Source organism: Panthera uncia, unplaced genomic scaffold, assembly GCF_023721935.1.
Source record: "Panthera uncia isolate 11264 unplaced genomic scaffold, Puncia_PCG_1.0 HiC_scaffold_1426, whole genome shotgun sequence".
NCBI classification, from domain to species: Eukaryota; Metazoa; Chordata; class Mammalia; order Carnivora; family Felidae; genus Panthera; species Panthera uncia.
This window is the reverse complement of record NW_026058059.1, coordinates 755-17,796: the sequence shown is the minus strand read 5'-3', so window position 1 is coordinate 17,796 and position 17,042 is coordinate 755. Positions and strand designations below refer to the sequence as shown.

The 17,042-nt window shown below is 43.5% G+C and overlaps 1 protein-coding gene across 2 annotated transcripts in view; it reads right to left on the bottom strand.

Annotated features, from left to right (window-relative positions):
• Positions 1–16,581, bottom strand: part of LOC125917046 (ATP-binding cassette sub-family C member 12) — a 62,284-nt gene extending 45,703 nt beyond the window's left edge. For both annotated transcript variants that reach the window (XM_049623302.1, XM_049623303.1), the window contains exons 1-8: positions 16,443–16,581; positions 15,920–16,153; positions 14,486–14,659; positions 13,883–14,030; positions 10,549–10,697; positions 8,024–8,131; positions 5,721–5,996; positions 1,513–1,584 (exon numbers count right to left, since the gene is read on the bottom strand). In XM_049623302.1, coding sequence (XP_049479259.1) covers positions 1,513–1,584; positions 5,721–5,996; positions 8,024–8,131; positions 10,549–10,697; positions 13,883–14,030; positions 14,486–14,659; positions 15,920–16,153; positions 16,443–16,493 — 1,212 coding nt within the window. In that variant the 5' untranslated portion in view covers positions 16,494–16,581. The remainder of the gene's footprint in view (positions 1–1,512; positions 1,585–5,720; positions 5,997–8,023; positions 8,132–10,548; positions 10,698–13,882; positions 14,031–14,485; positions 14,660–15,919; positions 16,154–16,442) is intronic.
• Positions 16,582–17,042: the final 461 nt, after the last annotated feature.

Below are 17,042 nucleotides of genomic sequence, written 5' to 3'. Positions count from 1 at the left end.
AATAGGGGCTATGCCAGGCACTGGGTTAAGTGCATACAAAATGCTGGTCACCATGATTGGCCCTGGGAATTATCCTATAACTATTATATACATTATCTTATTTAATCCTCACCACAACCCTCCTAAGCCCCATTTTACGGACAAGGAAACTGAGGTTCAGAGAGCCTCAGTTACTTACCCAAGATTAAATAATGAGCATGAGGCTGAGGCAGGTGTTGAACATAGGCAGTCTAGAGTCCACTCATCAGCCACCCTGCCACCCCCTATCCCAGTGACTATGGTGAGGCATCTAATCTCACCACTGTTACATGGGAGATAGATTCTCTTTTCTCTGAGAGATTCCAAAGGAGCGGAACAAAGGGTAGAAGTTAAAAGGAGGCAAACTCCACTTCCATATATCAAAACTCTCCAAAGAGGGAACTGGCTGTGAAATAATTAGTTCTCCATTGCTGGAGATATCTGAGCAGAAGTTGGCTCATCTTTTATGGGATTCTGTGGAGAGCCTCATGTTATTCGATAGACAATCGGGATGGGTCACCTGTAACACACCTGCTGACTCTAGGGCTATTTATGACAGGCACACACAACAGAATCCCAGGGCATAAGTAACCTTAGGAGCTCATGGGATTCTGCCCCAACTTCCTCCTTCGGACAGGGAAGGAGTTGTCACTCTTTCTGGAAATGAGTCAGCTGAGGCCAAAAGAAGTCACCCTATTCTAGCAGATTCTTCTGAGCCTGGTGTCCTCATTTCTTCAGAGGTTCCTCCTCTCCCAACTACAGGCACCCAAGCTTCTCTCTAGGAACAGCAGGGTGGGAAGAAAGAGGACTTAATATTCATTCATTTGGGATGAGAAACTATATCAATTTAGAGCCTTGTGAATACAATAAATGGCCTGGCATTTTGCTGGGGTCACACAGCTAGAAGTAGCAGACAAAGGACAAGACCCCTGGGCTCCTCCCTGTTCCTACCATGAGGTCTGCAGAGAAGTTGAGGGCACATTGCTGTGTTAGTTGATGCATGCATTCAGCCACTCCATCAAAGAAGGCTTGACTGAGCTGCTGCTGTGGGCAGACACTGGGGATATGGATATGGACAAAGGGAAAAACAGACCTAGAGTCATGGTGAGTCTTAGGTTTCTTGGTCCTTCCCTACCAAGTTGACTTACTGGCCTTTCTAATCAGGATGGCCCAAGTCATGGGAAAAAACATGGATTTAATGACTTTCCTCTTCCTTTGACAAAGGTGGTGTTCTAGGCAAGGAAACAGTCAGTGTTTAACACAGGTCCTTAGGAGACAAACCCAAGAATGTATGAAAAGTTCAGCCATACATGGACAAGAGGCATGGAGCCAATGAGAACATTAACCCCCTGAAAATCACTATCAACTGTCTTCACAGTGTCCAGTGCAGCTGAGCCCAGCCACTGGGTCCACTGTTCTCAGAGGATCCCAAACACGGCAGGTAGAGAACCTGACATTTCAGTGTCATGTCAATGTTCTGTCTTCACAGTTTACCTGTCCTAGGAGAGCTGCAATGAGGGAGCTCTTTCCACTTCCAACATTCCCACATATTCCCAAGATCTTCCCCTATCAGAGAAACAGAAAAAAAAAGACACAGTCATTTCCCCAGTTTTTAGAGGGTCTTGGTATGAAAGTGTTGCCCCCAAACTCTGCTGGCCAAAGGGTCACTGTTGGCTCTAAAAGGTGGCAGTTACAGTCTCACACCCCAAACCCAATATACAGCCTGGACAATACAGGAACCTACGTCTTAAGTGTTCTCCTTGGCACAGCACAGCAGAGTGCCCAGAGGACTTCTAGAAATCACATACAAGCACTGATGCAAAACAGCCTTGTGCTGGTCTGGGACACACAGGACTTTACAGGAGTATTGTCCCATGCTTACACTCCAGGAAAGCAAATCTAATAGAACTTAAAGGCTGCACAACCCGGAGGGACATTGGTAGCCTTTGAAGTACAGAGAGTTGAGTGCTTTTCAAAAGTAATTTTTAAAGTATCCTCCACTTGGGTGGCTCAGTAGGTTGAGCATCCATCTTCAGCTAAGGTCATGATCTTGTGGTTTGTGAGTTCGAGCCCTGCGTCAGGCTCTGTGCTGACAGCTTAGAGCCTGGAGCCTACTTTGGATTCTGTGTCTCCCTTTCTCTCTCTGCTCCTCCCCCAGCCTACTCTCTGTGTCTCTGTCTCTGTCTCTCAAGAATAAACATTAAAAAATAATTTAAAGTATCCTTCCACCACACTGAAGCATAACCTGAAATTGCTAAGCAGTTATTCTATTCCAACACTTTGGGTTCATGGATTATTCTACAGCTGCAGATTTACTAATTCTGCCACAAATCATTGTAAGTGCCAGGTGCTGTTCTGGACAGTAGCAACAGCACAACAGAGTAATGAATATGACAGACAACCATTTCGGTCTGCCCTCATGAAGCTTATGTTTTAGTTGAGGGGACCAGTAGTCAACCAAATAAGTAAGTAAAATATGGAGTATGTCAGGTACCTGCCATGGAAACTCATAAAGTAGGGAGGAGGTAGGGAGGAGATGAGGATGGGGGGAACGTTACTAGAAAGGTAAATGTCTTAGCTTGAGTTCTCCCAGAAACAGACCCTGAATCAAAGATTTGAATTAAGGTAGTTCGTTTGCGAGGTGTCATGGGAGGGGGAAGGTGACCCATCAAGGGTGTACAATTATGTTAGCTCCCATGGGAGGCAAATGAAGTTCAATCCTGCTAACAAATTCTGGGAAACTTAGAGTGGTTCTATCCCTCCCACTCCAACGGCTGAGGGAGTAAAGTATAAATAGCCAACAGTGTTTGAGAGCTGCTCCCCTGGCTGTCAATGTCCTGGTGCTTTTTGGATGATGGGGAGGGCTCTCTGGCATAGATACAGATTTGGCAGTTGGAAGGTGGCCAGGACACACAGATGGGTCACTTACAGTATTTGCTACAGGTGACATTTTAGTAGACCTGAAGGAGGTGAAGTAGTAAACCATGTAGATCTCTGGAGGGAAACCAGGGCAGGCAGAGCAAGAATCCATGTGGAGACTTTTGGCGGACATGTGCCCACTCTTGTGTTCAAGCAAATACTGCAGTGCTGCAGATGGAACAACTAAGAACATTCTCATTAAGACCTGCTCTCCGTGATCTCTTAGAGCAAAGATGCCCATGATGGAGCCAGGTACAGCTCCTTTCCCATCGCCTGTCTGCCACCTTCAGCACATGAGATAGCTTCCTGTCATCATGAATTTCTTTGACAAGACTTTATGGAACAGCAGGCATCATGCTAGGCACTGAGGATAAAGTAGTGATCAAGACAGATGTGATCCCTGCCTTATGCAGTCCACATTATCATTGATGCTGCAGATAAGTGAAGCTGATCCATTTATATTTATCTTTGGGAGAGCACAAGCAAGGAAAGGGCAGAGAGAGGGGGACAGAGGATCCCAAGTGGGCTTTCCGCTGACAGGCTGACAGCAGCAAGCCCGATGTGGGGCTTGGGGCTTGAACTCACAAACCGCAAGATCATGACCTGAGCCAAAGTTGGATGCTCAGCTGACTGAGCCAACCAAGTGTCCCAAGTGTCCCAAAGCTGATCCATTTTAATTCCACTAAAAGGTCTTTAAGGAATTGGTGCATTACAAAGAGTTTGGGACAAAGAGATCATGGGTCTGGATCCAGATTCTAGGCATTTGACTCTCTTTTGAATTCTATCCACCACCTGGGGCCAGGTCTCTAGCCTTCTAGATTCAACCTTGTCTTCAGGAGAAAACCCATAAGACTTGCAGCCCCTGGGTTTCTGATTATTCATCTGTCCATTCAGAAAACACCTTTGGGTGCCTAATGCATGCCAGGCACTTGCCTTGGTATAAGGTCACAACCTGTGAACAAGACAGATACACACCCTGACCTCAAGGAGGCTATAGTCCAATGGAATCCTAGAACTAAATTTGGAAAAAACATGGGTGCTCTGAATTTAGAATATTTAAGGGCAACACTTAAGCTGGATTTTTGGCTGTGAGAGGAAAAAGGCAACAATAGCTAACATAAGTTGAGACTTACTATGGGCTTAGCATTTTTGTACAGTATCTCTTTCAGTCCTCACACTGACCTTGTGAAGTGGTGCTATTTTTAAAATATCCATTGAGCCCATAAAGGAAGAGAGGCTCCAAGAGGTTAGGCAATATACTCAAGGTCACACAGCTGGCAAGTGGCTGGGACTGGACCCCAGGTACATCAGGTTCTGGAGGCATAACCTTAATCCACACAACACTGTGTTGCTCCCACTGTCTTCAACTTGTTTCAGAAAACATTGACCATGTCCTTGATGCACAAGCCCAAGCAAGAATCATTGACATAATGAGAAGGAATGCCACTAGGGGGCTAAAAGGCAGCTTCTTTAAAATACAAGAGTAGTTCACTGAAGCCACTCTGGAGCAATTCCAAAGGCCTGGTTGGAACAATCCAGGTGCTGCACATCATAAGCAGGGGGAAGGGCATGAGAAAGCAAAGTGGGCTGCACCCAGTAGGACTTAACAGAGAACCTAGATCAATTACACCTAGCCAACTGAATACTACTCTACACCAGCTATTGAGCTTAGCGTTGCATAATAAGTAGGAACCTCTCCTTCCATAGTGCTCACACCAGAAAGGGTGAGTCAACAAGATGGGAAATTAAAATACTAGGCACAGAATTAATGCTGAGCCCTCGGCAGCAAAATCGGCAAACACTGCCATCCCAGGAGCACTGCTGCTGAGTTCCCAGTGCAAGAGAATCACATGCAGGAGAAGCCAAACATTCCCTAAATGTAGAGCTTTGTCTAAAGACTCTATTCCCCATTCTTGAGGGGAGCAGCCAACGGACTCTGGCTGGCTTCCTTTGCTGGGTTGCTTGTTGATCTTATTTGCTTTTAACAAGCATGGTGCTTAAGAGCACAGACTCTGGGGCCAGGTGCCCTGAATGTGAAGCTGTCTTCTGCCACTTGCTAGCAGTATGAACTTGGGTGATTTATTTAACCTCCCTTTGTGTCAGTTTTCTCAATCATAAAGTGGGAATAGATATAGTACCTACCTCTTAGGGTTATTGGGGTGGTTAAATGAGTTAGTTGTATACCTGGTAAATAATAAGTATTCATAATTTTCAGTTATTATCTATCATAGTACTCCAATGTGAAATTAAGAACAAATCCAAAAAGATTTACAAAAGATAGTCAATTTGAGCCTAGCCACCTGAAATAGATTGTCCATTCAAAATTGCAACTGGCTCCTTTGGAGTTTAAATATCAGTACTGTTACAACTACCATGTTTTGTCAGCTTGAAGAGAATGTCTCCATTACCCATGTACATAGTTTTAAAATTGGGAGGGGTGCCTGGGAGGCTCAGTTGGTTACGCATCCAACTTTGGCTCAGGTCATGATCTCACAGCTTATGAATTTGAGCTCTGCACTGGGCTATGTGCTGACAGCTCAGAGACTGAAGCCTGCTTCAGATTCTGTCTCCATCTCTCTCTGCCCCTCCCCTGCTCGCTCTCTCTCTCAAATATAAATAAACATTTAAAAAATTTTTTAAGTTTAAAATTGGGGAAAGAAAACAGTCTAGAGACATCCCCACACCACCTCCAGCTCAAACAAATCATGTTAGGTCTTGATAAAGTATAGTTGTGTGATACAAGGAGGAAAGATAGAAGGCATACCTATAGAACACATACCCACCTTTCTCACCACAAAGCTTATATTGTGCAGAACCGATGTGGGGCTACCACTTTGCTCCTCTGGGCCAGCAACTTCCTGGGCTGATGATCTCACACTGTATGTCTCTAGCCTCTGTTTCTTAAGAAAACACTTTTTCTGGTTCTGCACTTTCTTTGGATCACTTTTTCTGCTGGTTTCTTGATCCCATGTCAAGGTGGCATTTGCTAAAAGCAAGACAGTATCTGGGTCTTCTGGTTGGGTGATGTAAGATGGGGGGTTTTTATCTATGAGAATTTTCTAAGATTAAAGAGACAAAATTAACTGGGCAGACATTATGCATTTACAAGAATCATCCCAATATATCTTCTAATGACCCAAAACCATAATCTTGGCAATTCTACTTAGGATATTTAGGGAAGATATTCCCCTAGGAGAAGCTGCAGCAGAAATAGTGTACTAGCTCATGCTATCTAGGACAGATGCCTCTTTATCCACAAAGTCTATGTGGGTCACCCACATTGGAGAATGCTGATCTCAGCTACATTTTTTCCTCATGCCCAAGGTAATCAGCTTTTTCTAGTCTTTGGGTGGTGGCTTCATTGCCTGGCATTAATGCTTATTAAACCAAGGTCACATGCTCAGCCTCTGCCATGCCTTCTTCTTAGTAACCACTCAGATCAGTTCAACAAAACATTTGCCAAGTGTCTACCCTGTGCCAAATTCTGTGGTAAACATAAGAAATGAAATTATGAATAAGGCATGATTCTTGTCCTTAAATACATTACAGCCTAGGGGAAGATGGGAACATACACAATAATTTCAGTGAAATGTGACAAGAACAAAACACTGTAACTGCCAAAGAAGGGACACTTGGCTCCCCATCCTGAAGTCTATGTATTGGTGCCTGAGCTGAGTCTGTACAGGTGCTGACAGGAAAAAATGAGGAAAAGAAGAGGAGATGAGAGCCTTATAACAAAAGGTATGGCATTAGCAAAGGCAAGGAAACATTCAACAGCATGGTTTATTAGGGTGAGGACATGAAACAAGCAATTCAGGATTACCATAGAGCTCAAGGTAGGAAGGGGATAGGAAATCAGGTGGAGACATAACTGAGGACCTGCTGATGGAAGGCTCAGGTTCAGTCCTGGAGGGAACAAGGACTCAAGGGTTTCAAGCAGGTGAATATCAGTGGTCAGGCCAAAATTTCAACAGCTCTCTGGGGGCTGAGTGCAATGAGGATTTAAGAAGAACAACAACAGAAAAGGGAAATTGGTTCATAAGTCACCGTGATAATTCAGTGATGGCAGCAGGGACAAAGAAGTTGAGGAGTCAAGAAATAGCATTGTTTCTCTAGTCTAAGTTTTCTGATATCATAATATATACAGCTAATATGATGGTGTTCATTCTTGGGTTTTGTTCAGAAAGTGATGACTTGATAATACCACTTTACAACTCAATCTTACAAACAGTGCCTCTTAAAATTGAGGAAACACAGTGAGCAGGAGGTGACTCAAAAGGGCCCTTGATTAGTTGAATGTGAATAGTAAGGGATACAAGCATCTCTGATGCCTAAGGTGACTTCCAGAATGCTGGCCTGAGTGAATAAAATCATTCAATTAATTCACACATGTCTAAACATGCTGTTCTCTTCTCTGAAACACCCTCATCCTTTTCCTTCCCTTGCCTGAACTTCAAAACCACTTTATGCCTTCTTGCATGTTACATTTCCTTACTGTGTATAGCAATGACTGGGATACCTGGTCCTACACGAGACTGGAGGCTCTTGAGAGTAAAAACTCTCTCTTCCTTTTATTTGCATTTCCTACAATACCTTAAATATAGGAAGCACACAGTACATCTCTGATGAATGAATGAGTGAATGAATGGATGAATGAATGAATAAAGCAACTGAGTGCATAACTGTGGTGTCCCACTACCCTCTTCATCATTACCATCACCACATGCATCATAGGGCAAACCAGGTAGGTAAAGGGGTGGGGAATAGCTCATTGCAAACTCAACCCTACTCCTGGAACAACTTAAGATTTATGACTTGGAAAAAGAGTAGGGGATCAGGAACATCATCTCCATGCATGGAGACTCTGTTTCATTTTTAATAAAAGGGCAGACCACCTTATAAAGTTTTGCTTGTACCTCCTTGATGCACATTTATTGATCCAACTCTGAATGCAGGGCCTTATCCCAATGTTCTCCAAACCAATGACCCAGCCCTCCAATGGGTTGACACAGCTTTCCCATATCTGAGAATTTTCCCACCCAAAAAACAAGATCTCTCTTCCCTACTCACCCAGCATTAGTTATACCTTCATTCTCCTCAGAGAGACATTGGCTTCGGCCATTGCTTTGACCGAGAAAGGCAAGATTGCAATTGAAAACTTCATTACATTAAACATGGCAATCACACTAAATGCCTAAAGAACAAAAGAGAGGTAGAAGGTTTAGGATGAGGTGTTGCCTTGGCTCTGAACCATTCTATCCATGGGAATTATAATTGCTGAGATGAGAAACGGTGGCATAATTGGAATTCTGACTGGAACATTTTTTTCATTTCATGACTCCCAAATCATGGTCTAGAAAAGTAGGGATAGCAACATCTTAATCTATTTTGCTTTGGAATTTCATCAAAACGGTGGGAGATTTATACCCTTGCCTCTGTAAGTCCAGAGAATATAACGTGATAATGTCTGAGTAAGGTCTCTAACTGAATGTCTAGAATTTTCCATCCACGTCCTTACTTGGCCTAGACTTTTCACTCAAAACCCCATGGATTGTCCTAAATTATCCTCTTTCCCCAGTTGCTTCAGGGTCCTCTGACCCTTCAGAGCTAGAGCCTCCTTTTCCATACCATATTTAGCCCCAGGAATGAAGGAAGAAATTTCTTGGAAGGACCTGCTTGGTCCATGCTAGCTACTGGAGAGTGACCTCTGACTCTCCCACCCCCGAGGTCTGGCCTCAACACCCTGCCTCCCCACACACTTGGGACAAGTGTAAAAATCTCTGTTCAACTGGTATTCCCAAAAACCATCTTCCCTCTTCACTGGGGCCTTTCTCACTGAGTCCTGCCTGGTAGGTGGTTAACATCATACAGCCTCAATGAAGACAAGTTTCCTCGCTCCATTGGTGCCCCAGGGGTGCATGATCTCATCTCCAAGATTTCATCTTCTCATCTGCCTGACTTGTAATTAGCAGCTTCTCCCTAACCACCCATTTAAGAAATTAATAACACAACTTCCATCAACAAATACAGAGTGATCCTGCCTGCTGCTGAATGGGCCCCATGGACAGAGCCCTGGGCTTCAACTAATCCTCATTAGTTCTGTAAGGGGACAATGAATAATGCTCCCTTCATCACATCTGGTCCCAAACCCATCCCCAAAGAGAACTCAGCTCCCCCAAGTCCCAGAGTACTATCTTGGCTCAGAAAACCCAGGTCTTGGTCGACAGAACACTCAGGTTGCCTGATGTGAGCCAGCACCTGGGGGGCTGACCTCCTACTGATGTGGCCCTGACAGAGGAGGTGAGTGATTCTGAATTTGAAGAAGTATGAGCCTTGCATTCAGGGGAATCTTGTTCCTCCTCTAGATTTCTTCTAAATCATAATTTTTGAAAATATTAACCATGTGCAATCAGTTTGGTTTTAAATTTTCTTCGGTGCATTCCTGAGGAAAGAATTGTTTCTGTTTGGGATCATAGAACATAGTCACAATAATTGAGAAGCATTCTGTTGAGACTTTGTTATGTCATTGCCATTTACTCTAGCTTTGGGTTCATGACTGAATTCAAGCCCCGGAGTGTGTGACTAAACTCTGTGTAAAGAACCTGAAAAAATAAAAGCACCTCACAAAGAAAAACAGGGCAGTAACAGGACTGACAGCCTCACAACAGATGCCCTAGCAAAAGCATTTGCCTTCTCAAACATCCCCCTTCCCCTCAAGATCCATGATTTTTGGTGCAACTATTGCTCTGTGAGCACACTTGCTTATTTCATTCTCTCTGGGTTTTGTTCTTTTTTTGTCTTGTTTTTATTGACTTTCATCCATTCACTTACCCTTCAGACACTGGATTTAATATCTCAGCTGTTTGTTTATTTCAGCCAGGGGCTGTTTCCCATCTAGCCCAGTTTCTTTACCTTTGAATGCACAGACCCCCTTATAAAAAACCTGAGTATCTCACATTTATCCTAACTCTCCCTCTGAGGCTTTCAGCCCAAATTATCCTGGGCTGGGTGAGCATCAGGCTAATAAGAACAACAAACACTTACATGGCATTTACAATGTACCAGGCGCTGTTCCACGTGCCTTACATAAAAGAGCTCCTTCAGTCCTCACAACCACAGGGACTATTATAACCCCATTTACAGATAATAAAACCAAGCAAGAGAGGTTGAATGAATTGCCCTCTGTCATAGTAGCAGAGTTGGGATTTAGACAAGGGGAATTCTGACCCTAACACCACACTATGTCTCCCAGTACCTATGACTGCTCCCACCCAGAAAATTCCCACAAAGTTTCCTTATTGTAATATGTATGAATAATTATGAATAAAATAGCCCAGTGATCATTTGATTTCAGTTTTGTTTTCCAAATGTAAAATTGTGTTCCAATATTAACTACTGCCCCTGCACTTAGACTGGATGAGAGTCACTGTTAGGCTCTCCTGGGCTCCTTGTCAGTCCAAGCACTTGTTTTTAAAAGTCATGGTAGAATTCTGGCCCTTCTGTGATTGAGTATTCTGATGCCAGTGCTGGACAAAGGCAAGGAGGAGCTTCCCAGCTGGCACTGTCCAGTGTTGGAATGTGAAGGAGGCCAGCTCTAGAAATGGTTCTTACCACTGGGGCGGTGAGCCTGCGTCTCAAGAGGATGTGGCAGGTGAATGTCAATACAATGGCTATGGTAGATGCAATGGAGGCCAGGGCTGAGTTTCCACTTTGAACAAATCCAGCTTTTTCCAGTAATTTCCTTTCCCTCTTCCTTATATCTGTAAATAGAAAATGGTCCATGATGGACTTATTTTGCGGCACTAAGAAATGCATCTATCCTTGGGGCACCTGGGTGGCTCAGTCAGTTAAGCATCCGACTCTTGATTTGGGCTCAAAACATGATCTCAAGGTTTGTGGGCTTGAGTCCTATGTCAAACTCTGCTGACAGCGTGGAGCCTGCTTGGGATTCTCTCTCTCCTTCTCTCTTTGCCCCTCCCCACTAGTGCTATCTCTTTCTCTTCTCCTTCTCTCTTCTCTCTCTCTCTCTCTCAAATAAATAAATAAACTTAAAAAAAAAGAAGGAGAAGAAATGTATTTACCTTTGCCTGATCCTCCTGCAAGTGAGTGTTAAGGACTCTGGTAGTGAAGTTTAAATTAGAGTAAGCACAGAAAGCTCTGGGAACAAACTGGAAGCTTAGTGTCTGTCAGCTGCCATATTGGATGGTTTCTGAGGTCTCTTGCAGTCCTGAATCTGTGTCAGGATTCATACACTTGGACGCCTACAGATGCCAGGCAAGTAATGTAAATGAAGGGAGTGGACAGAGAGTAAGACCAGAAGGAGGGTGTGGAATGTGGCAAAATGGGGACCACATGCCTCAGTGAAAGGGGCAGCCACCTCTCAGTGCAGAGCATCCAGGGTCACCAGATCTTCAACTGTTCTCAAGTCTGGGATCTGGAATTTTGTGGGACACGTTTCCACCTATAAATGTTGGGAACTAATTGAAAGTTTTAAATAAAAAGCACATGTGCCAGCCTGAAGGCTGCCAGATTGGGGCTCCTGTCCTGTATCCCAGGAACATCTACAAAAGCCCAAGAGCATTTCTCCCTTTCATAAGTCCAGTTGGGGTCCATGCCTCTGCACTGCTCACAAATTAAATTCAAGCCTCCTTCTCCTGGTGTTTAAAGTTCTTTACTCTAATTCCAGACTCTTCTGCAAAAACCCTTTCACACTAGCAACATGGCACCATTGCCATTCTTGCTGAGTGCTCTTCTGAACACTGCACAGTGTTCTCATAGATCACGCTCATCACCATGTGAAAAAAAGAGGCTATTATTATGCTCTCTGGCAGGACAGGAAAGTCATAGCAGGTTAAGTAACTTGCCTTTTAAGTAGTCAAGGCAGAGTTGGAAACCAGTTCTACTGCAATCCAAAACTCTGGTGTCCATATGCCCTTTGCCTCTAGAATACACAGCCACCTCCTTTTCCCCAAGCACACCCTTGCATATCCTTCTCTAGGACTTTGCTCCTACTGGGGGTCTTCCCCAGCTCTGTTTGTGTCTGAATCCTTGCTATTCTTCAAGGCCTTTCTAAAATGCCACTTCCACCATGACACTTTTCCTGATCTCTCCAACCTGATATGCTCACCCCTTCACCCCCTGGAGCTTCTCTCCATTTCCCTTATGGCATTTTCCCGATTTTAACCTATAGTTAATCCATGCTAATTCAACAAATTTTAACCTGATGTCTACTGTAGGACAGGTGCTGTGCTTGGTGTTGGAAAGTATAGGAGTAAACAGGGTTTTAGCTCTCTTTCAGTAGGGAGACAGACAATAAAGAAATAAACAAATTCTATCATTACAAATTTGTTGGGTGATATGAAATAAATGAACAGGGTAAAGTGAATTAAAGGAACTGGTAGGGAATGGACTTGCTTAGGACTGTGGTCAAGAAGGTATCTTTGATCAGTTACATCGAGAGAAGGGACAAAGTCAACATGAACATCCATCAAGAGAGCATTTCAGGCAGAGGAAACAGTAACTGCAAAGATCATGAGGCATGAATGAAGATAGACAGGAGGTTCACAGGGCTCACACGAGTTATCAAGGGTTAGGATAAGATGTGATGAGCTCATAGAGGTCATCAGGGGCCAGATCACATTGGATCTAATAGGCCATTTAAAGGAATTTGATTTAAATCAAAAGTCCTAAATTGGAATAATCTAAGTGTAATAAGAAGCCACTAAATATTTTTAGCAGGGAAGGGCAGGATCTGATTGACATTTTTAAAAGGTCACACTGGCTTCTGAGAACATAATGGATTTCAGGGGGAAGGAGAAAAGAAAGTGTTGCATCTAAAACTTCTTTCCATAGTCCAGAAGGGAGAGAATATTGGTTTGCACTAGAGTGACAGTGGAATGAAGAGAAGCAGACAGATTCCAGATATAGTCTAAAGGTAGAGCCAACAAACTTATAGCTATTATTGAGCTTAGTTAGCTCAAACTCCCATAATCTTAAAAGCAGGGACTCTTTCTAATCCTTTTGTGCATCTCCCATGACCTTGTACATAGTAGGAAGTTCGTGAATATTTATTGAATTAAACGGACTCAGGTTAAATTGAGTCAAATTAAATTGAACGAAGTCAAATGGAATCAAATGGAATCAAATCATTGTACTAAAGTGAGTTTAATGTGTGAGGAAGTGTGTCTGGGTCTTCAAGGAAGGTCGCATAGGGCTGCCAGCATCCCAACCTGCGACACTTCCTTTGGCAAGCTCAGAAGCAAGTTTTCTAAAGCCACTCCTTAAAACACGGATATACAGCTTCAGGCCCAATTACATGCTGGTCTAAAAGTGTAATTGTAGATCCAGAGAGTCAATTGTAACAGTGGTTCAGATCATTAACCGGCCAACCACCTGAGTCTATGTCAGCAATTATGTAAATGTCCCTGCAATTAGATTTGCATTTATAGTTGATTGAAATGGTTTTAATATCATCTTTTTAAAAAAAGCTATATATGTATCCTCTTATCTGTGCAAAGAATATCGAGTCAGGAGGTCATTCAATCATGATGAAGTTGCTGCAAGCAAGGAGCTATATATGTAAGTGTGAGTATATGTGTGTGTGTGTGTAGACATCTTCTAAGTTGAGGAAATAGCTTGAGGTAGCTCTTCCTCTCTTCATAATGTTTTAGTGTATTATTTTTGTAAAAGGTAACTGGTCAGTATCAGCATCCACATGCCTTTTTAAAGGCTAAACCATATGTCATTCACCTGCTACGTCCTTGGGCTCACCAGAACAGATGCCTGGGTCTATTAAAATCTTTGTAATCCCTTAAAAAGCCTGAAAAGGAGCTTAGAGGGGCCCCACATCCCCCCTTCTGGAATTCCTGGCCCCCAGAACCTTAAGAACCCTTTAGAAGAGTACATTCTACAGGGTAAGTGGTTCTTCAAGACCTGTGCATCCTACCTTGAATGGTATTGGTAAAAGATTTCTCCCAGGCATACATTTTAATCAGCTTGATGCAAGTCAGAAACTCATTCATTGTCTGAACTCGCTTGTCTGTCACTGAAATTGCTGATCTTCGAAAAGCTGAATTGAGCTTAGCCATAAACATCTGAAATCAAGGTACAAAGTGTTCAGAGAGAATTGCTGAGTTGCAGTTGGCCTAAAAATCCAGAGATTGGAGTATAAGTGCCAGGGAAAGTTCTAAGGGAAACTGGACTGAGATTCTCAGTCATCCTTGCCTTGAGTTGTGGTAGCTGATATGGACCAGGGGACACCACTGGGGATCAGGAAAGTGATATAAACACAGGAATTGCTAGTATGCAAAGAGAGTGCTGGAGACTATGACAAACTGAAAGCCATGCCTCCCTCCCCCAGCACATTCAAATTCAAGTTCTTAAAAAAAATACAATATGCCAACAAAAGAAAGCACACCTGTAGGCACAAAGTGGGGACACAGGCTTCAGGTCCACACCCTGGAAATAAAGCCTTCTATCCAATTGAGTGAGAACATGTGTGCACAATACAAGCATACAACAGTTTATAGTTGCAAAGACCTGCCATTACCTGGATGGGGATGAATATGATGTACACAGATATCCCGATGAGAGCTGTGGGCCCCAGAATGAAAAAGGCATACACTGCACAAACAGCCATTAGGATCGGGATGGTGGCTGGCAAGGGACAAAAGAAGGCAGCTTCAAACAAGGAATAACTATCACTTGATAGTATATTGAGCACCTGGAAAGAAAGCACAAAGGTTCAGCTTTGGAAGTGTCACCCAAACATTTCCTCAACTGAAGGCTTTCAGAATGGTTGAGGGGTCTGAGTAGAGAAGAAAAACTGCCTTAAATGGAGAGGGGTGCGGCCTGGGGACCAACATGATAAGTTTTGTGGTTCCATTCTGATCTGATCTTGGAGAGGCTGATCTTTAGGACAGAGAGTCCCAGTGAAGAGTAATATTGCCTTCTAAAAGCATACTGGAGAGATGGCTACCTGCCTAACCTTTATCTATCTCTCCTTGTTCCTGCTTTATTCAGAGCTGTAGCATGCCCAGCTAAAAGACTACATTTTTCAGCTTCTTTTGTGGAAAGAATGTGGCCATGTGACTGTGTAACACATGTCAAATGGGAGTTTGGGAATTAATTCTTAAAGGGAAGCAATTCAACTTAGAGGACATATATCTTTGCTCTTCTCTCCCTCCTCTTACCAGCTATCTGAAACATGGTTGGGATGACTGGACCTCCAAAATCCATCCTGAACCATTATGAGAGCCATGTGCTAGGATAGTGACAAAGAAAGATAGGAAGATACAGAAGTCCCCATACCAGCCCTGAATTGGTCTGGTCCAGACTCCTTTTGAGAGTGAAATAAATTCATCTTGCTTAATCTACTGTTATTTTGGAATTTCTTTTTCTATGCAGCTGAGTTCATCATAAGATGCTTTAGGCATACTGAAAGAGCAACTGTAAGAAAGAAGCAAGTCCCTTACCTCATGCCACCTGGGATTCCCTTGACTAAGAAAATTTTATTGTGTAAATGCTAAGAATCTTATTACTAAGATTCAAGGGCTTAAGAATATATAAGTTCTGAAATCCAGTAAGTGTAGTCTTTATTATGGCTTTGGCACCCTAAATACTATAAAATCAGAATTATTGGATCCATTGTTCATTCATTTTCTTTAAATGCCTGTGATGTGTTCCTTACTGCCTCAGTGTCCTCACTAACAATCAAAGGGATTGGATAAGGTCATCCCAAAACCCTACCTCAACTCGAACAGGGAAAAATTTCCAAATTCTCCAGCTTGAATAGAGCCCTCCCTTCATTGAATTCCTCTCATGTTTTGAGTCTTCCTCACTTCACTTAGCAGGGAGATGGGATATAATGGGCAGGATATTGGAAAAATAGAAGGAAGTCATATGCATTATCCAGGAAGTACATCTCACTCAGAGTCAGGATTTAGGATTTAGTTTTCTAAAATTAAACTCTGGACCAGCTTACCTCTCCAACAGAGATGTGTGCCAGCGTCTTGAAGGACACCAGGTTTTCAAAAACCAGGGTGGAGACGGCCACCTTCAACCGGATTGCTGTGCGGTAATTTATGGCCCAGGCAAGGGCCCAAAAGAGCACTTTGGTAAACTCAGTAGCAAAAAGGGCTATGCACAGGCCAATGCCAACCCAGACATTCCTAGAAATGCTCTCAGTCTGTTGGAGGATTTGGTGAATGAGAACCGTCTGTAAAATAGCACAATGGAGAGAGGAGAGGGCCGCTGGAGGTTGAGGTTGGTATAGGAAGCCTCAGATAATGTCAGCAAACTGATTTTATGAGGCAAACTTTTTAATTAATTTCAGTGGTTGCTGCTGTGCTTGACAAGGATTAGCTTTATGAAAATTTGCCCCCAAGGAGCTCAAAGATAATGACAATGTGCTAAACCCACCAGCTCGTAGAGAAAGTAGCTAATGACATTCTTTGTCAGTCTGGGGACCTGTTTGACAAGGCAGAAGAAGGGCCACCCTCACTCACCGGCCCTATGGCTGCCATGATAATGCACAGGATGTTGGCCACAATATCCATCAAAACACGCGTCCTCTGGAATTTCCAGACCACTCGGCCCAGAGAGGCTTTCTCAGGACCCACCCTTTCCACCTCTTCATCCCAAAGGATTCGAAATCTGTGATGAAAGAACAGGAAGAAGGAAAGGGACTTACATTTCCACTTGCTGTTTGAAGCTACTTCAATGGACAAACCTCGCAAAGGTGCTCAGCACAACCCTCATCCCTGGCAGTGGTGGCTCCACACAAGCAACAGTGACTCTCCTTTCTTCTTTTCCAGGGCAGATGGGATACAGGAGGGGCAGGGGGCAAAGCCTTGGCACAAGCACAGGCTGGTATCTAACACTTGGGCACTTTCCAGACCTTCATTTCCTGCTCCTAGTGCCCATCTCTGGCACAACACCAGTTCCAATAAAAGAAAGAAGAAAGAAAGAAAGAAAGAAAGAGGCACAGAGGAAGGACCAGAATAATCTTCCCTAGGACAGGGAGGAGTTTGTCCATCTCAGAGATCTGAAAGAAGGGCAATGAGACAGGAGTGTGCTGAAGGAGAAGGACTGACATGATACTGGGA